This window comes from Rhamphochromis longiceps, linkage group LG3, assembly GCF_057381845.1.
Source record: "Rhamphochromis longiceps isolate RC_006_pf linkage group LG3, R_longiceps_female_GT1.1, whole genome shotgun sequence".
NCBI lineage: Eukaryota > Metazoa > Chordata > Actinopteri > Cichliformes > Cichlidae > Rhamphochromis > Rhamphochromis longiceps.
In genome coordinates this window covers 20,398,906-20,423,133 of record NC_140559.1, presented here as the reverse complement: position 1 = coordinate 20,423,133, position 24,228 = coordinate 20,398,906, and the positions used below count along the sequence as shown (strand labels likewise).

At 41.7% G+C, this 24,228-nt stretch overlaps 1 protein-coding gene across 1 annotated transcript; it reads left to right on the top strand.

Moving 5' to 3' along the window:
* The first annotated feature begins 19,839 nt into the window (after nucleotides 1-19,839).
* Nucleotides 19,840-23,780, top strand: LOC146673351 (coxsackievirus and adenovirus receptor homolog). Its single transcript, XM_085401963.1, has 3 exons — nucleotides 19,840-20,094; nucleotides 21,294-21,674; nucleotides 21,913-23,780. The coding sequence occupies exons 1-3, from the start codon at nucleotides 20,034-20,036 to the stop codon at nucleotides 22,095-22,097; spliced, it is 627 nt and encodes a 208-aa protein (XP_085258089.1). The 5' UTR covers nucleotides 19,840-20,033; the 3' UTR covers nucleotides 22,098-23,780.
* Nucleotides 23,781-24,228: the final 448 nt, after the last annotated feature.

The window sequence follows — 24,228 nt, the reverse complement described above, 5'->3', positions numbered from 1 at the left end:
CTGCTGAATATGTAAAAAATAAAAGTGTTACTGTGTTACATGCCTGACTGTTGCTCATGGTCTGATGGGAAATCATGTTTTCTGTTCTTTAGCACATCGAAGAGTCAGCTGTTCACAGCTGCTCTCCAGCTGATTTTTACTGAACTGAAGTGGCTTCTTCATAGAGAGATTAAAGCACACTGTTAGTAGATCATCCTGTAATTGTGACATTGTGGTGGACCACTGGAGGGCTCCACTCACACCCAGTTCTCAGGAAGTATTGTTGCTGTGTTTTGGAGGGAAAGTGTTCAGTTCTGTGGTGATGAGTAATAAACGAGCAGTGTTTATCGAGAGCTCTCGTGTTGTCTGTGTTTACCTCCACATTGGTGACCCCTGACTCGAACATGCTGCAGTCCGATGGTGGCGCCGACTCCGCTCTGGATGCATCAGCAGCCGCCAGCCCTCTGCCTCCGGCCGCAGCTACGTTTGCTGTGGCGCTCGAGCTGCCGGACTTTTGGCTTCACGATCCCCCGTCGTGGTTCGTGCACGTGGAGGCCCAGTTCGCCCTTCGTGGCATCTCGGCTGACGACACGAAATATCACCATGTGGTGGCTTCTCTCGACCCGCTAGCCACCCGTCGTTGACTCTCCTCTGGGACCCACCCACCCGAGAGAAGTACGCCGCCCTTAAGGAGCTGCTTCTTCGGCGCTATGCCCTCACCGACGCAGAGGGAGCCGAGAAGCTCCTCTCCCTCTCAGGCCTGGGTGGTGGTACGGCTCTCGAAGTGATGGAGCACATGCTATCCTTTCTCAGACCGGACGACGGGGGATTCCTCTTCGCCCACATTTTCCTCTGACAGCTGCCGGCTGCCGTGAGAGCCGGCCTCGCCAACTCTCCGCTTCTGGGCACGAAGGATTATCGCTCCCTGGCTGAGGACGCGGATCGTATTCTCCTGGCTACCCGCACTTCCCACGATCACGACCCAATTCCAGCCTCGCCGGCGGCGCCTTCCACTTCCCCGCTGACCTGCCACGACGTACCCGATCCTTCGCTGACGGCAAAGATCGCGGCACAGCGACACCACGGACGGGACCTCTGTTTCTACCATCAGCGTTTTGGCGCCGAAGCGCGCCGCTGTCTGCCGCCGTGCGCTTTTCCGACCCTGGGATATGGACCCCGCCAGCGCGCTGTAGCGGCCGCGATCGCTGGCGACAAAGAAAAACTGCTCTTCATAGAAGACTCGCGGTCTGGGAGACGTTTCCTGGTCGACTCCGGTGTTCTGACAAACCATCCTACTTTGGCAAAACGACCTACCAGTAGGAGAATTTTACGCTGCCATATGACAAACTGCCCTACTTTGGCAAAATGCAAGACATTACTGGGGTTTTTTCTTAAATGGTTTCAATTCTTAGTTCTAACATAGAAAGAATTTGACAAACACTCACCGGCACTTGAGCAGGCGCTTCTGATGGAAATACTGCCTCTCTTCCATACATCAGAAAAAAAGGTGTGTATTTTGTTGTGGTGTGTACTTTTGACTGAAGTGAAAACAGGGTGGGCTCTAGATACAGATCCCAGTTATTCTGCTCGTCATTCACCAGTTTTCGGAGGGCTCTAAATGCAGGCATAGAAATATGTAAACACAGTAAGTAAGACAGAAAGTTTAATTAGAAGTAAAGAAATTAATAAATTATTAAGTAACAATTAAGTTTGAATAACATAAGTAATGTTATTAAAAACTGATAGATAAAAATTAGGCATACCTTTTTATGTTGTCATTGGTCTTTTTGTCTAGACCATTGGTCTGTGGATGGTATGCTGCTGTGACACTTCTTTCAATTTGCAATAACTTGCAAAGATCAGAGTTGAGCTTCAACAGATAAGGACAAGGTTATACTGCTTATACAAGCACACAAGAAAAAATCTTTGACCCCAGTGAAGTAAAGTTAAAAAATGTAACTGAAAATTATTTAACACTTACTTCATTCACAAACTCTCTGCCTTGGTCTGACAAAATCCTTTTGGAGCAGCCATATCTATATATAATGGAGCACAAGTGCTGGGCTACCTCAGATGCAGATTTCGTTTTTAATGGGAAAGCTTCAACCCATTTTGAAAAGTAGTCAGTTGCAGTAAGTATATGCTGGAAACCGCTTGAAGTTTTAGGAAGAGGTCCAGTAAGATCTATACCAATAAGTTCCCACACTTCAGACACCTATCAAGGACAAATTAATAATTTGAATAACAATTTGTATAATGTACACATTAACATTGATGGTTAAAATTAGTTGGCAAACCCTCCTGCCTTTATGAATATGAGCTACAAGCATAGTTTGATGGGTAAACGGGGCATAATATTTACCTGAATACACTGCAACGGTTGCACAGCAGTCAGTGGTTTCCCAACTTTTTGACACTGGTCACATTCCTGAATCTTTAAGGTAAAAATATTTATGGAGTTCACGTAAATGTTCAACATTCTCATTTGTAAAAAACAAAAACACTTAATGACATATTCTCTAACGAACAAACTATTTAGCAACAATAGTTTGTGTGCGCGTCTTCAAATCTCTGCCAGGCCTACAGGTTATTACTGTAATATCACTAATTAACCATATTTATTTATATTTTGCAAGTGTTCAGTTTCTCTTTTAACTGATATAAAAAAAATTGCTTATTTTAAACACTATTTAACAACAGTACAAACAGTTAATACATACCCATGTTTTAATGTCAACTGTCATACCAAACCAGTAAAATCTGGAACACACTGCATTTAGCGTTTTGTGTGTGCCAGTGTGTCCTCCAATTGGAGATGAATGAAACTCATGAAATATCTTCCTGGCACCATCCATGGTTTTTACTACTCTTCTGGTTCCAACAAAGAGTTCTCCATCTGCAGTAAAACAATATATATTTAGAAATTAATTTAACCACATATATGAGTTGTTAGTATTAACAGTAAATTACTGACCCTTTTGGTTGAATTTTGAGGCATATCTTCTGAGGTTTTGCCTCTGAGCCTTGTCGTATCCTGAAGGGTAGGAGCCCGCAGAAATGAACGCGTAAATCTCTTCCCACTTCTTCTCCATATCTACGAATGTCAGTAAACATTTTCTTATGAGCTTCAATATGTGCAGTTGACAATGCAAATAATTTAACTTATTAAATAACGAGATTACCGAAACAGCCTTAAAACACCGAAGCTGCGGACTCAAAAGTGTTGTGCAAATACCACGTGTCCAGTAACTTGACAGCAGACTTCACCGAATCTGCAAATTCGACAGTTTTGTGCAGAAAGCAGATAGCAACTTCACTTTAATATTGACAAACAATCACAAAGGCTTAAAAAATCAAGTATCAACGTCAATAAAAAGTACTAATACTTACTACTTACCTATTCTCCTGCAAATATGACAACGGAGTAGCGTGAAATCACAGCCGGATGCGCTTAGCTTCCCTTTTTGTGTTGTGCGCATGCGCGCACATGCTCAGGAACAACGGGTAGGACGGTTTACGGGGTAGGAGAAATTCCCAGAACACCGGATACCTTTCTAAAGTGACGTTGCTGTCCCTGGCTCTTTCTCTCCCTCTCCCTCTTGCTCTTTACCTGTGCTACTGAGTATAACTACCGCCCCTCCTCCCTCTTCCCAGCGTAAAGCACAAGACTCGCATGCTGAGTGAAGCGGAAAAAAGTGCGAGAGAGAGGGTGAGACAAAAAAACAAAACACGACTTGCGATAAGGAGCCAGCTTGCGTCGTTCACGTCAAAGACCCGGCTCTAAGAGCCATTTCGTTCGCGCTGATCAGGGCTGATTGCAGGAGAAAAAAAACTGACCGTTGAGTCGATCGAGAGAGGGTGTAAAGGTGAATGAATCGGCCGGGTTATTGCACGCTGTCAACTGATATGTAATCTGTAATTTGTCAATATCTGACAAGAACGCCAACCACCTCTCAATTTTAAATCCATGTAGACATTGAGGGTTCTCGGGAGGGGCCGTGCTAACACCTGCTGCTCTCTAGCAGCAGCACCATGCTCTCCCTTGTTTTAAATGCACTTTAGAACAACACGCAGCAACACTACACATGAGCGGGAGGAGGGAGGTATGGGGTCTTCACACACCCCCATTCTCTACTAGCCATCGGGGCGGAGGGGCTGGGAAAAGATGTTGGCTGTCCGATTGGCCTCCCTGCTGCTGCAGAGCCTGGGACGGTCTGCATGCCTCTACCCCGGAGGGAAGGGTAACATCTCTTGGGTCTGGGTGCCGTTTCCCCCTCTGGGGGTGAGGGTACCTGGACCCGGGGTATAGAGTATGTTTAGGGAGTGTGATTGTGTGTACATGTCCATTTATGTCAATCCTTACGTTGGGTGAGTGCTGAGGGTGGGAATGCATGTTTGTGTCTGTGTGTGCCCGTTTGTCTGTGTCTATATGTCAGGTCGGGTCTTAGACTCCACCTCTTTGGGAACTCACAGGCCCTCCAAAGTGTGGAGGCCTATCTCCCCTCACCACACTCCCTGCCGGTGACTGATGCCCTCAGGGGTCGGTGCATTGGTGGTTCACTCCCGGTGGCTACTTGGCGGGGCCTGGCGCTTTTTTGCTCGGTCAGGCTTTTTCTGGGGCGCGGGGGGCCCTCGGGCCTCCGGCCTCTGGGCCTGCGGCTCAGTCCACTCTGGCACAGCTGGCTGCCGGCAGAGCCGGCGGGCACGCCGGTGCAGGCCCCTCTAGCTTCTGCTCGGTGGCTACTGGGTGACGCCTCATCTGAGGATCCTCAGCCTTTCCCATGAGGGTGGCACAGATGCCCCTCCGGTGGTCCTCCTTGGGTTCTCGCACTCTGGGGCCTCTGGATGTCTGGGGCCTGGATCTCCTCCATGCCTGCTTCATGCCCTGGGGGACGGGGCTATGGCTCTCTACATCCTCTTGCAGACCATTACATGGGGAAACCATTTGAATACAAGTGCGCTGATCCACACAGGTGTGCACACAGGTGTACACATGGGATGTTCACTGCTCGTAGACTTAAATTACACCTTTCTTGGCTGCTACTTCAAAGCACATTGTGAGCTGTCTGTCCTGCGTGCTGCACAACGACATTCAATATTTAGTATTTACTGCTGTTTACACTTAGCTAGATTAATGCGATGGTGTTGTGTTTAGTATGTTGCTTTGTTTTTTTTTTGCTTGTTTTCTATTCTTTTTCTCTCAACAGGTGATCCAGGAGATTTTTTTTTCTTTCTCACTGTCCCTCTCCCCTTCTGTTTTTCTTTTCCTTCCTCTTTCTTTCTCCCTTTCCTATCCCTCACTCATGTCTGTCCCGTCTCTAACAATTGAAAATAAAATAAAATAAATAATAAAAACAAAGGTCGATCTAATGGACCAATACGGCAATGCCATGATGATCCATTTGGCAAAATAAATCCATTGTTGGTATTCAGACAACAATTCTGACGGCTAAAGAACCAAATGGGACAGGCAAAAAAAAAAAAAAAAAGAAAGCCAACCACAGGGACAACAGCAGCCAGGGGAGCAGGGAACATGCAGCTGATTGACCCGGAACTTATACGGGGTTCATTCTCGCCACAATAAAGGGATTCGCGGAAGTGGGGTCAGGTGGTACCGTGTTTACATTTGACTTTAAGCTTTTCTGTATAGTTTCTGGGATGCTTTGAACTCAAACTGCACTGCTGGAAATAGTTTATTTTGATGCACATGCTTTTTTTTTTTTTTGCATTATAATATTTATTTTTGTTTTTCATGCAGTGTATATACAAATTTATTTATCTTAAAAATAAAACTATTTTCTTGTGTTGGGAAACTATTTTGTGCATCTTTTTTGTATCTACAGTTTTGAGGGATAAACCTCTTAAATTTCTCTAACCAGAAAGATATGTAAAAAAAAAAAAAGATTTTTTAATTTTTTAATTTTTGTAGTTTAATGCACTGTTTTGCAAGTTATGTAGTTAATATGGACTTATTGCATACATATTATTACAATTTTGGCTATAACAGTTGTATTGATGTAAAGCAACTTGAAATGCTCCCAAAAATGGCACTACAGCATGTAAAAATATAAATATAAGCTCTGGCGGACTTGGTTCTATAGTAGGTCTTAAAGGGTTACCACATAATGAGTTAGAAAGGTGACTCAAGAAGAAACATCTATTGCAGCAAAACTATGGGAGGATTCAGGGTCACCTCATCCAGCCCTAACTTTTTTAAGCATAGGCAGTTTTAAGCCTAATCTTAAAAGTAGAGATAGTGTCTGTCTCCCGAATCCAAACTAGAAGCTGATTCGACAGAAGAGGGGTCTGAGAACTAGGGATGGGTACCGGTGTCCAGTGCCATGATGGCACTGGTTCTGACATAAACGGTAGTACCCAGACCGAAAAGCAGCGCACATTTCGGTGCTTTTTTTCCCTGAGATGTGATACACTTTGAATTCTAGCCAATCATTTTACGTTTCCGAGGATAGTAGGCGGGGCCAGGTACGTACGTTCTTTTAGCTACAGATTAAAAATGCCCAAGGCGAAGCGCTCGAAAGTCTGGCTGTACTTCACAGCAAAAGATGCAAACTCAGCAGCCTGCAACAAGTGCTTTAAGCTGATACTGTGATACTGTCAAAGGAGGTAACACCTCAAATCCGATGAAACACCTGGCGACGCATAGTGGGTTTTTTTAAAGCCGAGAAATGCGCCGTATTTGATAGCTTGCTGCGAGACCTCACACCGAGCACATCTACTGCGGGTGGGTTGCCAGTTATCGGACCCGGAGTTAGCAACATCCCCCAAAAACACGAAGAGTAGAGTCCTGGCCCGTAGCCCTGCCAGTGTAGCAGAAATGATGAGGATGATGACGGCAGCAGCAGCCGTTCTTCTCTGCGTGAGTAGCTTAATGTTGTTCGTGTGTAATTTACTTTGAGTAGGCTAACCACGTTATTACATTAATGCATGTAAGGTGAACTAGCAAACACCTTAGTAGTTACATGCGGCTGTCTTCTTGTTTGATGGCAGATACTCCCTTCACCCTGGCCAAAAAGGCTAAAATGACCAAAGAAAAAGTGGAAAACAGTTAAACATGAGAGGTTTTTGGACAGAGTTTGTGTTTTTTCCATTGTTTAAGCACTGCTTCCAGCCAAGAGTGATACCATATATGCCCTATAGCTGCAGAAAAGGCTAACATTGTTATCTTTTTACAAAAAAACAGCTGAACATGAGAGGTTTTTGGACCAATTTTGTGTTCTCCATTCTTTAAGCAGCGGTTTGAGCACCGTTTAAGCACCGGCACCGTTTCAAAAGTACCGGTTTGGCACCGGTATCGGATAAAATCTAAACGATACCCATCCCTACTGAGAACTGAAGGCTCTCCATCCCATTCTACTTTTAAATACTCTAGGGACAGCAAGTAAGCCTGCAGTGCGAGAGTGAAGTGCTCTAATTGGGTGATATGGTACTACAAGGTCATTAAGATAAGATGGGGCCTGATTATTTAAGACCTTGTATGTGAGGAGGAGGATTTTGAATCCAATTCCAATTGTCTTCCAATGTGAAGAGGACTCTCCATTTATATTAACAAATTGGAGTCTATTAGATGATGACCTGTAACTAGAGATGGGCAGTAATCCCATTACATTTTTCAAGTAAGGAGTAAAGTAAGGGATTACTATTGCAAAAAAGGTAATTAGATTCCTGTTACTTTCCTGTAAGCATGCTGCTTTACTGCATTACTTAACGGTTTCTGCTGTGTTTTACTTGCATCTACTTGAAAGTGTGAGTGTAAACACAAAAAACTATTTTATTTTATTTTATGTGCTGGAATGTGCAGAAAATAGGTTAAAATTTTAAAAAAATTTCTTCCAGTCAGAGAATGTTACATATAATTTAATTTTTGCTTGATGCATAAAGTTCAAAGATTAAAACTAATAAAACAAGTTTTAAAAAATATAATACTTTTTTCTTTCGATTACATTTTATATTATGGATTATACAGAAAAAGTAGAATTGGGCTGAAAGATGTATTGCTTTATTACCTATTCAGGTTGAAAATTATGTTTTAAAAAGTTACTAAGTAACTAAGTAACAAATTACTTTTGAAAATATGTAATCAGTAAAGTAACAGTATTACTTTTTGGGGAAGTAATCAGTAATTAGTTACTGATTACCTTTTTCAAGTAACTTGACAAACACTGCCTGTAATACCTACAGCGTGCTCTAATCGCTCTAATAGGATATTATGGTCAACAGTATCGAATGCTGCACTAAGGTCTAGCAGGACAAGCACAGAGATGAGTCCACTGTCAGAGGCCATAAGAAGATCATTTGTAACAAGCACAGAGAAATAAGGCACTCCTCTGCAGACTCTTTCAAGAATTTTTGAGATGAAAGGAAGGGTGGAGATTGGCCTCAATTGGCTTAAACAAGCACAAATAACCATGACATGACACATGGAGTCCACCACCAAAGACTATGACTATATCCAATAAACACCATCAAATGCACCCACCCTACTGCAGAAGCACACTGCTGATCTACAGCTATTAAAGAGGCCCAAACTTACGATCAAATCATTGCTTAATTTGGGCTTCCCCAGCAACAACCTGCAATCCATAGAATAGAATCCAGAGAATCATTCTGATAAAGTAAGACTTCACAGGCAATTTCTGTGAGAAATATGGAAGTGTGGTGAGCAGAAACACAGATGTGTACAGCAATACATGAACAAGTGTGGGATGCTCAGATAGCAGCTGCTATTTATCATCTGACCACATAGTGGAACTGACCACCAAACAAGTAATTAGCTATGCAATACTGAACAAAGGATTTATTCTCTGACAAATCTGTGGGTTCCATGTTTGTGTTTTGTGAATTCAATGGTTCATTAAGATGCAGATAAAGCCTTAGCAATATTTGAATCTGAAGCTGATGTTATTCCCAGTACAGTAAGGCTTTAGACTGTTTGTGATGCAGAGAGGTGGAGATTGGAGGTCTTGATTGAACTCCAAAGCTTGTAATCATTTATCCTGTTGTTTGATCTGTGTGTGTTTGTGTTCAGACTTTAAATTGAACAAGAAGACGTCTACCCTTCACTGAAGTAGTCCACCAGTCCAATGACTGACGTCCAGCTGCTGGTCTCTGATTGGTCACCCAGCACGTCACACCAGAGGACATCCACACATTGAAACTATTTTTATATACTTCATGTTTTCTTCTAACCAAATTAATTAACCAAATCAACGTATTCAAAAAGACAGATCTTTTTTTTTCTGTGGAAATTTAATTGAAATTTAATCGGCCATTTACATATGTTACTATATTTTACAACTTTGCATTATCAAAAAAAAAAAAAAAACATTTGTGGTGTGGTTCTGTGGGTTTCACTGAGATGTCGGATGGAAACTTGTTTGCCTGTGGCTAACTGATGCACATCTCTCTTCTCTGCAGGAAACAAAAACAGTGCAGGAAACAGCAAACGCATCATTTAATACTGTAAACTGCACAGCAGAGCTTCAGTACAGGATCTGTCTGTTTGAGATGGAAACACAGCAGTTTAGTTTAAGTGAGAAAAATTTCTAGTAGTTTCAAAATTACATTTTCCCTTTTTTCTCATTTTTAAATGATTAGAGATTTTAAATCAGGGGTTTTTCTTCTTTGACAGCTGACTGTAGTTTTTATATCTTTCTGCCAACCAGTGTTAGTGTTATTCCTTCTGGGAAACATTTATAAACTTGAAAACTCGTGATTTGGCCAAACACATCATCGAGATCCTGCCCTGATGTCTTTTCTGAGAACCGATTGGTCAATAGGTGATGACCAATTGTCAGGGTTTCTGGGTCTTTGACCCAGTATTCTTAGTTCATGTTCACTGTTTATATTCTGTCTGCTTCACCTCCTGTTTTATTGTGTTAGCCTTGGTCCATGTGCATTATGTTCCGTCCTCTTCCCGTTTATCATTAGGTCATTATGTTCAGCTGTGTACTCACCAGGTTCTAATCTCTCATCACTCAGCCTGTGTATTTATGTCCCTCAGTTCAACCAGTCCAATGTCGTGTCATTGATGTTATTGTGATGTTGTTCTCGCCGCTGTTAGGTTGTCCTCTGTTCAGTTCCGTCAGGTCAGCCGGTCAGATGTCAGTCAGTCTTTCATTCATCCATTCAGTCAGTCGTCCAGCCGGCCAGCCGTTTCCTACTTCTGTTCTGTTTGTTCACTCCGTTGACAATAAAACACCAATCTTCACCTACCTGTGAGTCCAGCGTTTGGGTCCTCCTTCTTTCGTCCACGACCTCATCCTGACACCAATCAGCCAATTCATATTTTTTTTCTACAGGGCTGATCTAACAAACAGGAAATATTGTAGATGTTATGATTAGTAAAAATGTTCATTAATTCATCTTCTTAACTAAAGGATCTCTTGTTTAGTTGAAATAATGCCATCTGTCAAGTTTTATGTGGACAACAATTCTCCTTAACTAATAGCATTGACTGAATCACAGGTTTACCTGGATACCTGTATTTGTAATTCTATGCTTCTGTTCGGTGTTCCACTTATTGTATGGGTAGGCAGGTTGTGTGCGTATGTATGTGTGTGGACGTCAAGCACCTGAAGGCCTGATGGGTTTGGTCCTGCTAGAGGATTTGCCACGCCTGAAGCTCCACACACACCTGCTGCTGATCAGGCTCGTCGGGGGAGCTATTTAAGAGACCGATGGAGCTCCCACCGATGTGGAATCATTGCATGAGACTCCACATTAGTCTTCAGCTTAGTAAAGTTAGTGTGTGTGTGTGTGTGTGTGTGTGTGTGTGTGTGTGTGTGTGTGTGTGTGTGTGTATATGCCCGCAGTTGTAAAGTGTCCTGATGTCTGCTTCTGTTGTTTCCCCAGGAGAAGTGTGGAGTGCCAGACAGCAGCCAGCATGAGGAGTGCTGAGACACGGACTTTTCAGGGAAAGACAAAACACGGGAGCCAGGGGAGAGCACAGGGATTTATTGTTGTTTTTTCCATACACTGTAAATAAACGCACTGTTTACACACAGAGCTCAGCGCCTGGGTCCTCCTTCCCTACATCCCCACGGTTTGCCCCGGCGTCTACAAGGAAATGATGTTCGCGCCGCCGGCGCTCCTCACCGCAGCCGGATTCCCGTGCATCTCAAGAGCCGGCTGTGGTGAGTAATAAAGAGAATATTTTGTTTTCCTCACCATCTTTGTCTGTGTCTGCAGTGGATGATGATGTAGCTGACGCTGCTTTTAGCCAGCCGTTAGCGCAGGCAGCATTACCTCAGTCAGAGGTCTCCACTCCACTCGCGGCTTCACCATCTTCCGTGGCTGTACCACCGCTCTCTCATCTGCCTGCAGCCACCTTTCTGCCATCCTCTTCACCACCTGCTACGTAGTGGTTCGCAGTAATGAGGGTTCTAAACTTGGGGCGTCACAGCGCCCCTTTTATAACATCGTACAAACTCAACAGTTCTTTGTCCAACCTGGGCTGTTGCTGAACAGAGAAGACTTTCACAAATACAAATACGAGGGTTTCTACAGACAAAAATATGGTTGTGCTATGGGCTCCCCCGTGTCACCTATTGTAGCCAACTTTTACATGGAGGAAGTGGAAAGAAAGGCTCTTGGTTCCTTTAAAGGGAGAGTACCCAGCCACTGGTACAGATATGTAGACGACACCTGAGTCAAAATCAAGACGCAAGAAGTGGAATCCTTCACTGCGCACATTAACGCTGTGGATAAAAACATCAAGTTCACCAGGGAAGACACAAAGGATAACTGTTTGCCTTTCCTGGACTGCGCCGTGCACATTGAAGAGAATGGCAACCTCAACATTGAAGTTTACCAGAAGCCCACACACACGGACCAGTACCTCATCTTTGACTCCCATCACCCTCTGGAACACAAACTTGGAGTAATTAGGACCCTACACCACTGGGCAGAACATGTTCCCTCTAAGCCTGAAGGAAAAAAGAAGGAACACACACATGTAAAGGAAGCACTCAAAACGTGTGATTATCCTAATTGGACATTTATAAAGTCAGCAAAGAGGCACAGAAAAGAAGATCAGACACCAGCGAGGGAGGATAAGAAGGACAGACGCAACAACATTGTCATCCCCTATGTAGCCGGTGTATCAGAGAAACTCAGGAGAGTTTTCTCCAAGCACGACATCCCGGTGCATTTCAGACCCAGCAACACACTCAGACAAAAACTGGTTCACCCGAAAGACAAAACGCCAAAACACAAACTTAACAACGTGGTGTATGCTGTACAGTGCAGCGAGGAATGGCCAGACCTCTACATTGGAGAGACCAAACAGCCACTTCACAAACGCATGGCACAACACAGAAGAGCCACCTCCACAGGACAAGACTCAGCAGTCCATCTGCATCTTAAGGATAAAGGACACTCTTTCGAGGATGCCAATGTTCACATTTTGGACAGAGAGGACAGATGGTTTGAAAGAGGAGTGAAAGAAGCCATTTACGTCCACTGTGAGCGACCATCTTTGAACAGAGGCGGGGGTTTACGACACCAACTCTCTGCCATCTATAATCCAGTTTTGAGATCCCTCCTCAGACGCTTTAACACCCACTCACATCCTGGGCCATCTGATCTCAGGAAATCACATGATAAGGTGGGGCCAGGTTTCACAATGAGCTCACCCGAAACCCTGGCTGATTGGGACCCACACCCACTGTCACACCTTGGCTCATGTGATTAGAGGATCATCAGGGGTCCTTTTGTCCCTCTGTGGGGGGTCACTCAAACTAGGTTTAAATCTGGGACTCTCCACCATTTGACCTTAGAACTGAAGAAGCTTCTCGGATGAGAGGTGAAACGTCTTCAAGCAACTCAAAGAAGTCCAGACGCTTTTCTTTCCAAGCTCCTTAGACTACGATGACCTGGATGACTGAGAACCTTCACAGACGACTTCCACAATCTTTTCCCAGGTCAGCACCTGGCCCTCCTATGTTTTATCCTTCTGAGCATTTCCCATAACATCAGCTATGTGTAACAGAAAACATGGCTGATGAACAATGTTGGTCAAGTGACTTGAAAAAAAGTAATCAGTAACTAATTACTGATTACTTCCCCAAAAAAGTAATCCTGTTACTTTACTGATTACTTATTTTCAAAAGTAATTAGTTACTTATTTACTTTTTAAAACACGATTTACAACCTGAATAGGTAATAAAGCGATAGATCTTTCAGCCCAATTCTACTGTTTCTGCATAATGTTCCATAATAATAATAATAATAATCTGCAACATGGCAAAAAACTGTGGTCAAGCTTAGGGCTGTTCGATATAACGATATATATCGGATGACGATATAAAAACGTCTATCGTTTCATTTTACACTATCGTTTGTTTCGTGGTGTCGCAAAATAACCTGCTTACGGCAATATGTTTTCATCGTTTTGATGGTCACTGTAGTGGCTATATTCATTTCTTAAAGTTCTCTCTTTCTCTTATATTTAACATAACCACACTACAGACATACAAGCATTTGTTTTTATGCGTTGTCGTTAGCAACAACGAATGTAAAACCACAGCGTGTCCGCTTGTTCCACATAAACCTTTCACAATAAAGCTCAAGATCCTGTTGAGAAAGATGCAGCGTATTTACGGATGAGAAGCAAAAAAGAGCCGCCAGGTTCTAAAAAATAAACTTTAGACTCAAACGTTAGAACAGGCTTTTCCCCGCAGCACGCCGTGTAATAAATACTACAAAGAAAACAGCGGCAGTTACAACCCATGTCTAAAAATGTATAGTTGTATACAAATATATACATTTAAATATATATATATATATTTATATCGTTATCGGACGATATATGTCTTAATTTTGGTCATATCGCACAGCCCAAGTCAAGCTATTTATTACTGCATGCAACAGTTACACAGCAGATTTGCATTGACTGATCAGAAATATTTATTATGGTGATGATAGACATCAGTTATATTCACAAGAAAAGGAAAACTATCACTCACCAGTTACTGTGATAAGGGTAACCCAAGAGAATGGATGGATGAAAAATAACAACAATTATTATCACTATCATAATCTTCCCAACAAAAACTCCATCTCACCAGAAGCAGAAGTATCTGTGCTATAGTAAGGTCTCCTCTAGCTGCAGCTGTTAAGTTTCTTTTTTTTTTTTTTTTTTTTCTTATGGCGTAATAAAGAAATCCAAAACGTAATTTTGCCACTTGCAACAATTTTGGTCACCACAGATTGGTCAAGGGGGAAAAAAGAAATATAAGATTATTTTTAAAGTCACTGGAATTATGAAAACTGCTGGAAAAATGTTCATGTATTACCATTTTTAATTTGTCTCTATGGTCACGCGCAGCGTCGATTGTCCACCAGAGGGTGCTGCTGAACCTGCAGCGTCACAGCTTCTCACAGCCGTCAGTACAAGTGTTAAAATCCAACACTGTTCCTGCTTCCCTGTTTATCGATAGTTTGATGAACACAAACAGTTTCTTTTCTTTTTTTCACTCACCACCAGGCCAGACAAAGGAAGTAAAAAATTTATTGTTGCTCTCAGTCAAACTTTGTTCCTCCCCATTAATCTTTTGTTTTTTCATCATGTGTCCTGTTGTCTTTAAAGTCGTATTTCTGCCCCTGTAATCAACTTAGTGGAATAAACAGGGAAAGTCTCATTTAATACCTCCAACCCCTCCGCTACACTTGGAGGGGTTGGAGTAGCGTTTGTCTTGGTTTTTTCTAAAAAATCTGACATTGATTAATGACTCTGACAGAAATTGTGTACAGATGATGGTAAAAACAGTATATACAGATATAAACACTGTGTTTTAAGAAGCTTTTGTTGGAGATTCATTTATAAAGTATTTCTAGTTTTGTAGCTTGAGTAAAGCAATCAGCTTGATTTGATATGATTTTGATTTTTGACTTCTGCTTTCTATCTTTTCATTTAAGGAATCATTTGAAATTATATATGTCGTAACATGTGTTTATATGTAGTTTGTGTAATATTAACTATAAATTGTCCTCATTTGTTTTGCACCTAACCATCTTGCAGAGGAAATCACCACCTTTTACTTTTATTGATTAGACTGAGCTGATCTAATTTCATAAACTGAGTGGAGTGGGAAGTTGTCTCTGCACATCTACCTGATTTATTGCAACACTTCACTTCTTCATTACTTCTCTGTTTCTTTGTATATGTGGTAGCTGTTTGTCACATGTGTGTACTTAGATTTGGAGAAGATAGGAATGTGGTTGCTAAGGTGTTGCTATGTGCACTGATGTCACACAGGTGAAGGGTGTGTTGTACCAAACAGGATGACACACGGATGTGTGGGTTAGTTTGATCTGTGGCTCTGTGTGTCACGGGCTGCGATGGCAGACCATGGAGTGGCAGTGAAAGTAGGGCGCGAGACTCTTAGCGAAGGACAGTGGATTTATTTACAGGAGGTGAAAAACACACAACTATATACAAAATCCCAGCACTGTGGTCCCGTGGTGATTCTCCCTGAATCCCACACAGTGCAGATGTCCGTAAAAGAGAAAGGTGGCGACTCCAAAAAAAACTCCAATTCCCACACCGTGACTTAGAAGCACACTCCGCTCCAGATTCCTGGTAACACAAAAAAACAGAAGGTTAGCAGGGGATCTATTTCCTCGGAGGTTACGCAAAAGCTCACGGCAGTACTGACGAGTTCTGACTCAAGGATCCAGCGTCGGCCTCAGCTCAGCTGCAGTCTTAAATGCCGTTCCCTTGACGAGCGTAATCTGCTGCAGCTGGCAGAGGACGACGAGCGGCAGGTGTGGCTGTCTCTGGAGCAGAAACACTTCCGGGTTCGCAGTCTCCTCAGCGAACCCACACCTCCGGAAGCTCACATGGGCCCTGTGCTTCGTACGTCGCTTACTACATCCAAGATCAAATGAAACATCCAAGATCAAATCATCGCGCTAACCGTGAGCTCGCTAATCCGGTTCCCCGAACACACCTGCTGTTGACGATTAGTACAGCTGGATGAAGTAATGTGCGATCACTGGGTGCCGTAAAAGGGGATACGCATCGATAGCAGAAACAGTGATCGGCAACCCGCTGATTGGTCAGCGAAAATGGCGAAGGAGCGTGCTCGGTATTTTTCGGCAGCAGAGCAAGAACTCTTGAGTGAGGGATTTCAGGAGTTTCAGAGTTTAATTAAAACGCAAGGGAACACTGCAAAGGCTGCAAAAGCAAGGAGAGAGGGCTGGCAGAAAGTTGCTGACAAATTAAACTCGTAAGTAATTCAATAATAACAATAATAATGGAGTGGATTTATATAGCGCTTTTCAAGGCACCCAAAGCGCTTTACAATGCCACTATTCATTCACTCTCACATTCACACACTGGTGGAGGCAGCTACGGTTGTAGCCACAGCTGCCCTGGGACAGACTGACAGAAGCCAGGCTGCCATATTGCGCCATCGGCTCCTCTGGCCAACACCAGTAGGCGGTAGGGTAGATTTATCATATCACACTATATTATCCAATATTATATTACATTATATTATATTATAATATGTTATATTATATCCCCTTTCACATTAGAGCCACAACAGGACCCACTAGAACATGGGAACAAGTAAAAGTGGAATATAAGAATATTCTACAGAATGGTAATATTTATCACTTATATTGCTTGTCGTCTCTTGGAAAGAGACCCTGGAATAATCTGTTTGTTTGTTCATAACAGCAACCAAGAAAAGGGCAGAGCAAAAAAAAAAGACAGGTGGTGGTCCTGCACCCCCTCGTCAACAAGTTGGTTAAGTGAATAATACCCTCACGGGAAAATCGATATCTCTCTATGAGCACACTGTCGCGCTGAGCTAAAGGATCCTGTCTGTCCCGCAATATACGCTGAATTCCGAAAACTCTCCTTATCAATCTTGCACCTTCTGCAATGGGTGGCTCGCGTAAACGGACAGGATATGACTGCGACAGACTTCCCAAATCCACCTTCGCTTTTATAGCCGTGGTCTCTCATCTTGATTACACGAAGTAATTTACAATTACTACTCTGAAATATGAATTACATCTGTAATAATCACATACATGTAATAGAATGTTAATAGTACTTTTCCCTTTTTTAGGAAATGACCTGTATGTATCTGTGTGAAATCAATACAAGGATCAGGTGCTGCATTATCTTTAGTTACATTGATGTTATTTATTTATGGTGAAACAGTGGTGGAATATCGCTGTTGCTTTCGTATGAATGACGCGGGCATACCTGCGTGGCCGCGATCTAATCCTGTTTACATAAAGTAAACCTGCTCCCCAGCAGGTTTACGCTTACGGCTCTGTTGCTATGACAGCAAGTCCCGGATGGGCTTCGGGGAACCGAACGATCCAGGATCACGCGAAATCGTCAACAATCTAATCCAGCTAACTCACTTAGCGCGGTACGAAGCACAGGCCCATGGAGACACATGGAGAAACCAAAACAACACACGGAAAACATAAACATAAACATACACTGAAAATACATGAGCCCTGGGTCCCTAGACCCAGGCCATGACACTGTGGTACAGAGGCCACTTTATACACAGACTTTAAACTTGCTATATTTTATTGTTTGATTTCTTAACTATTTTTAACTTTTTTAATTGTATTAAGTGGAATAAATATTCAATATGTCCCTATTGATACCACTTTTTTATGTCCGATACCGATATCATAAATTTGGATATCTGCCGATACCGATATGAATCCAATATAGATATAGTTTTTTTTTATATCTTGCTGCATTTTGTACTAGTTCATACTCAAGTTTAAATAAACAGCAACACTAAAGCTATTCTGTTATACCTGTATGTAAAAAAATACACTGCACCCAAAATATTTCATAGTTCAGCAAAACTGATCAATCTAATAAACTTAAACCTACTCAATCCTTCCTATTCTGGTATTTTAAAGAGAACTTAGCAGAAATATTAAGTAACCTAACTAATAGGGTTGCAAACTCCCAACAAAAAAAAATAGGGAACCACCCCCCACCCTCCACCTCATGATGCTTAATTGACGTAATCAACTTTAATTTGATGCAGGTTGGAAAAAAAATGCACAGAAATAAATTATTTTTCAAGAATAATTAAATAGATTCAACATCTTTCTTCAACAGAATTGCAGACTGCACAGATGGTATCTTCCCAAAGGAAAAAGTACTATAGCTTACTAGGGTATATATATTAGACTTAATAGTTACTATATACAGCAATGGACTTCTTTACATCTTACATCAGATTAAAACTTTGGGTGTAAGATTCAGATAATTATTTATTAAAAGCTCGACATTTTAAATGAGAATAAGAAAGAAAAGTATGTCTTTGTGCCCCCTTTTCCCTGTTAATGCCCTATCGGCCCCCCTGGCTAAACTTTGCTAGATCCGCCCCTGCACAGTTACCAGCCGTCAGCTACGTAGAAAAGGATCCTGGTGGAGAAAGTAATATTAAATAAATTGTAACAACAGCTTATCAAGCTTAAACGTGCTGCTGTTGTTCAGCCGCTGGTTTCCTCTTTCTGGTGCAAAGTGGGCCAAAAACAAACAAGAGAGACGGACTCGCGACAGAAAAGCCGATCAGCTGATCATTAAGCAGTTTCACGATTGAATTAGCAGTAGGAGAGGGAGGGAGAGAGAGAGAAGAGGCAGTTGCTCCATATATCGGTTGTTAAGCTTAACGTGGGAATTCAGAGATGAACTTACACACTTGCTTTACTTCTCTCTGGGATCACTTCCTCGGAGATGAAATGCCGCTCTATGATGTGAGCACACTGCTCTGACGTGCTACGGTTATGGGCTGTATTAGCAGATTTCTTTTTCTCCATGATGTATTAATCACGTATGTAATCATATCACATTAGTTATAATAATTTCATATTTTCACTTAGTTGTATGCATGTTCACTACAGAGGGGCCTTGTGCTCTACACACAGTGAGACCATTGTATTGAAGACATTAAACGATAGTGAGAGTCAAGGATGAGTTGGACTGAGGGTATATATATATATATATAAAACACCCAGCACGCCCCTGCGGGCGGTTTATCCTTCAAGCTCGGGTCCTCTACCAGAGGCCTGGGAGCTTGAGGGTCCTGCGCAGTATCTTAGCTGTTCCCAGGACTGCGCTCTTCTGGACAGAGATCTCCGATGTTGTTCCTGGGATCTGCTGGAGCCACTCGCCTAGCTTGGGAGTCACCGCACCTAGTGCTCCGATTACCACGGGGACCACCGTTACCTTCACCCTCCACATCCTCTCGAGCTCTTCTCTGAGCCCTTGGTATTTCTCCAGCTTCTCGTGTTCCTTCTTCCTGATATTGCTGTCATTCGGAACCGCTACATCGATCACTACGGCCATCTTCTTCTGTTTGTCTACCACCACTATGTCCGGTTGGTTAGCCATCACCATTTTGTCCGTCTGTATCTGGAAGTCCCACAGGATCTTAGCTCGGTCATTCTCCACCACCCTTGGGGGCATCTCCCATTTTGACCTCGGGACTTCCAGGTTATACTCGGCACAGATGTTCCTGTACACTATGCCGGCCACTTGGTTATGGCGTTCCATGTATGCCTTGCCTGCTAGCATCTTGCACCCTGCTGTTATGTGCTGGATTTATATTTATATTGCTCATGCATATATATATATATATATATATATATATATATATATATATATATATATATATTAGGAGAAAAGGAAAAAGAGGTGTGATATACTGTTCGGAATGATTCAATATTTCGCGTGTCTGTTTGAGACATTGCTATTGTTCTAAATAAAGTTTATTACAAAAAGAAAATCACACCTTTTGGTCCTACAGCGCAGCGTAAACACACGTCACTACAACGCGATTTCTTTCTGAGAAAACCAAGGTGTGGAGTTTGAACGGGTAGCTGAAAAACAAATATTTTATCTTTATTTAAACCTTAAATTAAATCTCATGTAGTCAGTTTTAAAACTCTGGTTTTGTTATTAACTGAAAATACCGACAGACTCAAACTTTTAGAACAAACTAAGGGTTAGATCGTCAAAAACAGAAAACACGGAAATGTCTGCGTCGCTCTGCTCGACTTTGATGTTTGTCGGTGTCTTCGTGTTTGTCTCTGCAGGTGAGGTTTATAAACCAAACGGTGTTTCCCTCTGAGATAAAGAGGAATAAACTTCAGTCTGGTTTACAAGTTACTTCCCAAACATTTAGTTTCAGAGCGTCTGTTTACATGTAGTTTCATATTGAATCAGTTTGTGTGTAAATGTCATGAGGTTCGAAGAAGTGAATTTACCCGCTTGGTCAGCGGTGCAGTTTCCAGCACAGAGACAAAAAAGTGTAATGTGTTGTAGTTTCAGGAGTCAGCATACAGCCAGAGGCCGATCTACAGAGGTGGAGTGGCATGTGCCACCTTAAAATGATCTCTTACCACCTCTAGTGCCTAGATTATTTTAGGGTGGCACATGCCACCGCAGCAATTTCCTAATGTTTTAAATCTGCTCAACATTTGGCAATAAAGCCCTTTCTGATTCTGATTCTCTGTAGATCTGTCCCAATGGTTGTATAAAATAAAAAAATGTCAGAATCATTGTTTACATTTCAAGGCATTCTACAGATAATATGTGTAAAGAAATACCTGTATTAAAAAGCTTTTTGTTCAGTGTATACAAACAGCTGTAGCTCCATAAAGGCAGCATGCAGAGACTCACAGTGTCTTATAATGAGAGGCTGCTTTCTCTCACACATTATGTTCACTTTCACTTATTTCACTGTATAAGTGTTTATATACTGTCATCCACAGTAATGTACTCATTTATTCTAGATGCAGCAACCCTTCAACCCTCTGAGTTTCCGACTTAAAATTAAACTAACTTTGACTGTCATACTGTCATAATATAAGATTTGGGAGCTTTAACAAAAAAAGCACTACTCAAATTCTATGCAGCAAAAAATAAGTAAATTTTTATAGGTAAATAAAAATAAAATAACAGCACAATTGACTGTATGAAGACATCTTGTTAATATAGAGTGATGAAGGTTGTAACTGACTTTTGTGTCAGTAGGAATAGATTAAGGTCAGATCTCTGTAGGGTGGGGTGCAGTGGTACTGTGTGATATTAACAGCATTTACTGTCATAATGATCATGTGTGTACTTTAGCATCAACAAAAGATTTTTTTTAATTCTTTTTTTATGTATATCGTGCACGGATGTACTATAATTTAATATGTGCATACACTCCTCACTCCATCTGGCTGCCAAAGTAGTGATCAGTTGCACTTTGACCTTTAACCTCTCTGCTCTGTGTCGTTTCCTCTTTCAGACCAAAAAATCATCACAGCTGAGTCTGGACAGAACGTCACTCTGCCATGTCGAGCTCCAAATAACAACAACATCTTAGGTGTAGAGTGGAACAGAGCTGACCTGGAGACACAATATGTGCTTTTTTACCGAGATAACCTGTTTGATCCAGATGAACAGCATCCATCTTTTAAGGACCGGGTGGGTCTGCAGGACAGACAGATGAAGGATGGAGACGTATCTTTGATTCTGAAGAATGTGACGATTAATGACACTGGAACATACGAGTGTCGTGTCAAGACAGAAAAAAAACGTAGAGAGAATCAATCAAATGTAATCAAAGAACCAATTTTAAATGAAAACGCATTCAGCATCATCACACTGAGAGTTTTTGATCCTCCAGGTGAGTGAGTAGAGTTGAGTGTGTGTGTGATCAGAGGTGAAGCTGCTTCCTGGTTGTTGATGTTTGTTTCTAAAGATGTTGTTGATGAGACTTTGTAGAAAGCAGCTGGTCTGAGTGATGTGATCAGAGTGCAGTAGATAATGTCTGACAGCAGTTTGAAGAGGAAATGGATTCTGTTCTGTTCTTCACTCATCACCTACCTGACAGCTGACACCTCACACCTGTTTCTCACCTGCAGGTCAGACAGGAGGAGACACACAGGATGGAGGGAAGGAGGATGGAGGGAAGGAAGATGGAGGGAAGGAGGATGGATCTGTTGGAATGATCGTTGGCCTGACAGTACCTGCTCTGCTTCTTTTTACTGGTGTTGTTGGTTTTTTGATCTACAGAAAACATAAACAGCAGAGTCAGGGTCCATACTAGCCTCCTGAGTAACTGCAGCATATTTGAAATGTCTTTAGTGTTTTTGATGATGATGATGTTTGGTAAGAGAAGCATCACTACACTACATCAGTAAAATGCAGAATGGAGTTCAACTGCCCAATATGCAAATTTAAAAAAGAAATACAAGCAGGTTGAGAACCAGGAGCTGCTGATCTGTCAGCCTGAGACTGGCAGAGATTTATTAAAACAGACATATTTTTTTAATATCACTGAGACTGAACTTCTAGCTTTTTATTTTAATTCAGTAGGTTAATAGCATAATATGCTGTGTATTATTTGTTTAAAATGTTAAAGCCTACACTGTTTTAGTAAGTGTAAGAATATATTAGGCTTACGGTATTTTGTAAATTTGTAAATAATAATAATACTTAGCAGTAATAGTAGTAGAAAAGTACCCTGCAGCATCTCCACCACTGGTTTTATATTTTGCTAAGAAATTTGGAGTTCTGATCTACAGAAAACATAACAAAAACAACCGAGTCAGGTTTCATTCATATTAAATGGAGCATATTTTTAGATAACAGTGAAGCAAATAATTAGGTGAAAGCAAAACCGCCCAAAGACAAAAGAGACTGAGCAGCCTGAGACTGGCAACAATTAAAAAAATAACACAGATATTCTTTAAAATCTGTGGGTTTAGACTCTACATGATGACGTCCTGCAAGAATAAACATTCATTTTATTCTCTAGGTTAATAAGATAAGATGCTGCCTATTAGATCAAGTTTAAGATTTTACGCCTACAACATTTTACATGTAATTTATTTCAACCTTTGAGCAGGTTTTTGTAAAACTATACATAATAATAATTGTTAGTTTTTAGCAGTAGTAAGATTACACTCTTACATCCTAAACCAAGTTTTATTTCATTATATTTTGCTATGAAAAGTGGAAGTAGGTGCAGCGATATACTGAAACAAGCACACATGTAGAGTTTGTACAGTTCTAATAAGCTGAAAGTCTGTATTTCGTATGACTGCCTTTATTCTTCAGCACAGCCTGAACTCGCTCAGGCAGCTTTCCTGTATTTCAGTAGTCTTCAGGAATAGTTCTCCAGGATATTCAAAGCTTTTCTTTGGATGTTTCTGCCTTTTGTTCTCTGCTAAGATGATCCCACACTCCTTAATTAATGTTGCGCTCTGGGCTCTGGGGAGGCCGATGCATGAGTCATAGTTTTCCACTGTGTGTTTTTCTCTCCAGTTATGCTTTTACTACATGGTCGATGGATATGGTTTAGATTTACTGCAAATGCAGTTTGTTTGGGATCATTGTTATGCTGAGTAATGAATTTAACTTCAGTCAAATTCTTTCTTAATCGTGGATCAAATTCTAATATACTGTAAACTCAGAGATTAAGCGGGTGTTAAAGACAGGGTGATTAGTTTATGTAAAATGTAGTTTGTTGTTCTGGTTTATGTGCTGAAAATGGTTTTATTTGTGTATGTGTTAGACTTGTACATAGTTAAACATATATGGATCAAATAATGTTGAATCCTGGAATGGAAGCAATGAAATTTGAAATAAGGGGGTGGGAACAGGAAAAGTGTAAATTTCATCCTACTCCTTTTCGAGCACACATATTCTGTAGACATAGATATTTACATATTTACATGACAAGTTTCTTTTGTTTCTCTTGTTATTTCAATTATATTTGCATGTATGAAATAAAATGATATCTATCTATAATCTTGTGTTTATTGAATCATAATTCCATCATTTTTAACAAGATCTCCAACACTACTGCCTGAAATGCAGCTTCAAACCTTGACAGACTCTCCATCCTGTTTTACAAGAGGTGTAGAGATGAATATTTAAACCAAAACTTTCAAATGTGGATTGTGATTAGACTTCAGCACGCAGTAAATGAATCGTCTGAAGGTCCAGATGCATCTCTTGTCCTCTGTCAGGTCTTTGCTGGGTTTGGGGCGATGGTGGCTCAAGAGTTGGGAGTTCGCCTTTAAATGGGAAGGTTGCTGGTTCGAGCCCTGGCTCGGACAGTCTTGGTCGTTGTGTCCTTGGGCAAGACACTTCACCTGTTGCCTACTGGTGGTGGTCAGAGGGCCCGGTGGCGCCAGTGTCCGGCAGCCTCGCCTCTGTCAGTGCGCCCCAGG

Coding starts and splice junctions, on each gene's coding strand:
- LOC146673351 (XM_085401963.1), top strand. CDS start 20,034: ATGTCTGCGTCGCTCTGCTCGACTTTGATGTTTGTCGGTGTCTTCGTG. Junction 20,095..21,293: donor CTTCGTGTTTGTCTCTGCAG/GTGAGGTTTATA, acceptor TTCCTCTTTCAG/ACCAAAAAATCATCACAGCT. Junction 21,675..21,912: donor GAGAGTTTTTGATCCTCCAG/GTGAGTGAGTAG, acceptor TCTCACCTGCAG/GTCAGACAGGAGGAGACACA.